Source organism: Bos grunniens, chromosome 15 (assembly GCF_055505025.1).
Source record: "Bos grunniens cultivar Pamir isolate PY7600 chromosome 15, Bosgru_T2T1.0, whole genome shotgun sequence".
NCBI classification, from domain to species: domain Eukaryota; kingdom Metazoa; phylum Chordata; class Mammalia; order Artiodactyla; family Bovidae; genus Bos; species Bos grunniens.
The window spans coordinates 80,688,942-80,693,777 of record NC_141179.1 but is presented as its reverse complement, the minus strand read 5'-3'; the positions used below and the strand labels follow the sequence as shown (position 1 = coordinate 80,693,777).

The 4,836-nt window shown below is 37.0% G+C and overlaps 1 protein-coding gene across 1 annotated transcript; it reads left to right on the top strand.

Moving 5' to 3' along the window:
• Positions 1 to 2,903: 2,903 nt before the first annotated feature.
• On the top strand, positions 2,904 to 3,836 carry LOC147358727 (olfactory receptor 5M3). Its single transcript, XM_086342130.1, has one exon. The coding sequence runs from the start codon at positions 2,904 to 2,906 to the stop codon at positions 3,834 to 3,836; it is 933 nt and encodes a 310-aa protein (XP_086198256.1).
• Positions 3,837 to 4,836: the final 1,000 nt, after the last annotated feature.

Below are 4,836 nucleotides of genomic sequence, written 5' to 3'. Positions count from 1 at the left end.
CTCTTTTCATATCACAACAAATTTAACAGTATATTAATATTATGTCATGTTAAACATAGATAAAGACAAAACACAATATTAATAAAAATTGCCGAAGTTCATAAATTAAGTCATGGAACCAAAATTCAAAATCTCACAATAAGGGAAGGGGATTCAGGATGGGGAACACGTGTATATCTGTGGCAGATTCATGTTGATGTATGGCAAAATGAATACAATATTGTAAAGTAATTAACCTCCAATTAAAATAAATAAATTTATATTAAAAAATCTTAGAGACAGAATTCTTTAAATGTAATACTTAATGTTTCCTCTTTCCTGGCCTTGGGGAAAAAACAATCCACATTTATAGGTAACTGAATTTGAAACACAGAGAAATACAATATGGGAGGTTTTGTGTCCGTAGGTTTGCCTGGAGATGGCGAGGAAAAACATCTAAGCGCTTCTAAGTTCCCCAGACTCTTCACTTTTTTCCCAAACCTCATCCCTCCTAAGACCAGATCTGACCACTCCAGTTTCCCTGTGAGTTCACTAAAGGTAACAATTATCAGACTAACCAGCACTCAGAATTTCATGTATTTAGCTTTTGCAAAGTACTAACACCACTACCTTTTCATGTTGCTGCTTGTTTTTCCTGTTGCTAAGTTGTGTCCAACTCTTTGTGACCCCATGGCTGTAGCATGCCAGGCTCCTCAATCCTCCACTATCTCTTGGAGAGTTTGCTCAAATTCACATCCATTGAATCACTGATGTTATCTAACCTTCTCATCCTCTGTTGTCCCCTTCTCCTCCTGTGCTCAACCTTTCCCAGCATCAGGATCTTTTCCAATGAGTCGGCTCTTTGCATTGTGTCCAAAGTTAAGTGTCCAGCTTCAGCTTCAGCATCAGTCCACCCAATGAATGTTTGAGATTAATTTCCTTTAGGATGGAATGGTTTGAACTGTTTTTTCATATCTTTTTTTTTTTTTCCTAGATCATCCTTGATACCACACAATTAGATCTGACTTGCCAAATAAACTGTTCTCTATTGCTTATCCTTTAAAAATGCATTAGTGCGGGGACATCCCTAGCAGTCCTGTGGTTAATACACCACACTCCCCATTCAGGGGACACAGGTTACATCCCTGCTCAGGGAATGAAGATCGAACACTGCAGGGTGAGTCGCACATGAGGGTGAACACCACTAGCAGCCGCAAGCACATTCTGTTGATTTAATACCAGGATGCCCTGCAGATACGTTTGCAATCCTTTTCAGGGATGAAACCTCTCCTTCACCTTTGTGTTTCCTCTATTATTTTTGATGGTTTCTACAACTTATTTTCATCAATTTATCTTTGATTATGAAATTGCCAAACACTAAATATCCAGTGTTCTTGTTCAGGGTATTCAATTTTTTTTCCAAAAATTAATACATTATCTTAAAATTTTTTAATAAACTAGCATTATTTGGTCAGTTTATAGGTAAATCTGTAATCTGATTTTCTTCTTCCTGTTCCTGTTTGGCAAGTAAGTTCACAGGAAGCTCAAAATGACCCTTGAACACATTTGAGACAAATACAATCCTCCTTCAGTATACAACAGGGTTTGCTTCTCTCCCCAAGACACCAAACTCTGTAGAGACTCAAGTCTCTCCTACACAATGGCCTAGTGTTTGCATATAACCCATGTATATCCTCCTGTATAATTCATCATCTCTAGGATAGGTACAGAGAAGACAATGGCACCCCACTCCAGTACTTTTGCCTGGAAAATCCTATGGACAGAGGAGCCTGGAAGGCTGCAGTCCATGGGGTAGCTGAGGGTCGGACACGACTGAACGACTTCATTTTCACTTTTCACTTTCATGCATTGGAGAAGGAAATGGCAACCCACTCCAGTCTTCTTGCCTGGAGAATCCCAGGGACGGGGGAGCCTCATTGGCTGCCGTCTATGGGGTCGCACAGAGTCAGACACGACTGAAGCGACTTAGCAGCAGCAGCAGCAGCAGCAGAATAGGTATGATATTGTAGTATTTTATTACATTAATACAACTCTAAAGATTAGCATTAATCTCTTTTACTTATTTCTTAATCTGCAGCACATAACTGTGGAGGATATCTAGTTGATTATAATTGCATGTTAGATATGAAAGAGTCCTTAGCTAGGGAATATGCATAATGCTTGAATGTGAGGTTTGCCTCTTTATTTTGATAACTATTGTGACCAGGTTGTCTCTCTTTAAATGAGCACAACTAGCAGGCTTAGATTAAGGATAACTTTTTATCTAGTAATTAAGGCTGATAGTTGAGTTTGAGCAAGCTCCAGGAGTTAGTGATAGACAGGGAAGCCTGGCATGCAGCAGCCCATGGGGTCCCAAAGAGTCGGACACAGCTGAGTGACTGAACTGAACTGAGGGCTGATAATACATCTGATTAAGTAGCTTCCATTTATAATATGGTTAAAATTAGAAGGAGATAAAGTAATATTTGTGATGTGTTTAAAAGAGAAACTAACCCTCCATAAATATTTTAAAAACGTGTGACTACCAAATACACCAGTGTTAGAAACAAGGGATATTTAAAAAGTAGTTAATGGACAATTGGCCAGTTACAAATTTTAGTACTAGCCTAGTTCAATCACATTTTATACAACTGTTATGTAATTAGAGTTGTGTAACTGTTATGTAATTATAGTTGTGTATTTATCCATCTAGTATTCATAATTATCAGAGAGACTGTTACATAGCAAGTGTTCAGACATGATTTGTTGAAAAGAATGGAATAACACATTCATAGATATTTAATAAAGTAAAAATTGAAAGGGGACATAAAAAATATAAATTAGTAATAAATACTTGATTTTAAATTTGTTTCATTTTAATTATCACAGAGGCTTATAAATAATATTGACCAAGAACAGAGAAAATGCTCAACTTCACAGATGTGACAAAGTTTATTCTTTTGGGACTAACCAGTCATCGTGAATGGCAAGTTCTCTTGTTCGTCATTTTCCTGCTGGTCTACGTGATCACCGTGGTGGGTAATATTGGCATGATCCTGTTAATTAAGGTCAGTCCACAACTCAGCAGCCCCATGTACTTTTTTTTGAGTCATTTGTCATTTGTTGATGTGTGGTTTTCCTCCAATGTCACTCCTAAAATGCTGGAAAACTTGTTATCAGAGACAAAAACGATTTCATATGCTGGCTGTTTGGTACAGTGTTTCTTTTTTATTGCTCTCGTCCATGTAGAAGTTTTTATTCTTGCTGTGATGGCCTTTGATAGATACATGGCCATTGGGGACCCTTTGCTCTACGGCAGCAAAATGTCAAGGACTGTCTGTATCCGACTGATTTCTTTCCCATATGTGTATGGTTTTCTGGTTAGTCTGGCAGCAACATTATGGACCTATGGCTTGTACTTCTGTGGGAAGATTGAGATCAACCACTTCTACTGTGCAGACCCACCTCTCATCAAAATGGCCTGTGCTGGAACCTTTGTAAAAGAATATACGATGCTTATACTCGCCGGCATTAACTTCGTATATTCTCTAACTGTAGTTATCTTATCTTACCTGTTCATCCTCATTGCCATTGTACGGATGAACTCAGCGGAAGGGAGGCGCAAGGCCTTCTCCACCTGTGGATCCCATTTGACAGCTGTCGTCATGTTCTATGGAACCCTTATTTTCATGTATCTCAGACGTCCCACAGAGGAGTCTGTGGAGCAGGGGAAGATGGTGGCTGTGTTTTACACCACAGTGATCCCCATGTTGAACCCCATGATCTACAGTCTGAGGAACAGAGATGTGAAAGAGGCCATGAACAAAGTGATCAGCAGGACAATTTTAACAAAGTAAAGTTGTGTTACTTTTGTTCTCTGCATTTCATCAATACTCATTTGTCAAAAGATTACTGCTTAGTACACAGCTTTAGAAAATTCACAAAAAGAACTTTACCCTTTACAAAAAACAAGAAAAAATTAAAATTCAGAGGGAAAAAGTGGATTTTCTCTCATTGATACAAGTAGTCAAGCTTAGCTAAAATTAATAAATTAATAGAGAAGACTATTTCAGCCCAAGTTCACAGGTATATGTATTGACATTGTTTATATCCTTTGTTAGAATAAAAAGATTTTGATTTTATTATTCAAAAATGTAGTAATGAATTTAGGAAATATTTATCTATTTATCTACTAGAGTACAATCTGAGGTAGAAGAAATAGCAACATATTTCATTCAGTTCTCTAATGTAAGTGCATAAAGATGGTGGTCTTGCTAATGGTTTTTATTTTCCTGTGGGGAAACGAGAAGCACATGTGAATTCATCTCCACTGACTCACACATGCATTATGGGCAACATTTCAAAGCTCTTTGCACATAAACAAATTGGGAATTTTGTTCAAATTATAATAACATCACTGGGTAGCTGAAAAACTTAAACCTGATATTTAATGCCTTTTTCAATGTGAAAGGTAGATTTGTTCATAGATCTTTGTTTTGAAAATAGAGATACTATGATATGTAATCCTTTTCCAACATTTTTGTATTTAAGAGACATAACAGCATAAGTGTCTCTTTTTTACTGATTCTAATAGTTGTTGTGTAGCCAGACTGTGCACATGTCATGTACCCCAGCCAAAGTGCCATCATTCTAACTGAGAAGTAGGCAGAATTAGTGTCATTTTGCAAGTACAAAGGTACATATTTCTTCTCACAAATTAAATAAATATTCATGTAGATTATTTTGCACATTTTTGACCTAAGTGTTATATCAAATACTAAATTCTTTTTCCTTGAAAGAAGGAATATTTGGGTGCTCTCTTTTTTCTTAACAATAACATATCCTGACTTAATAGTG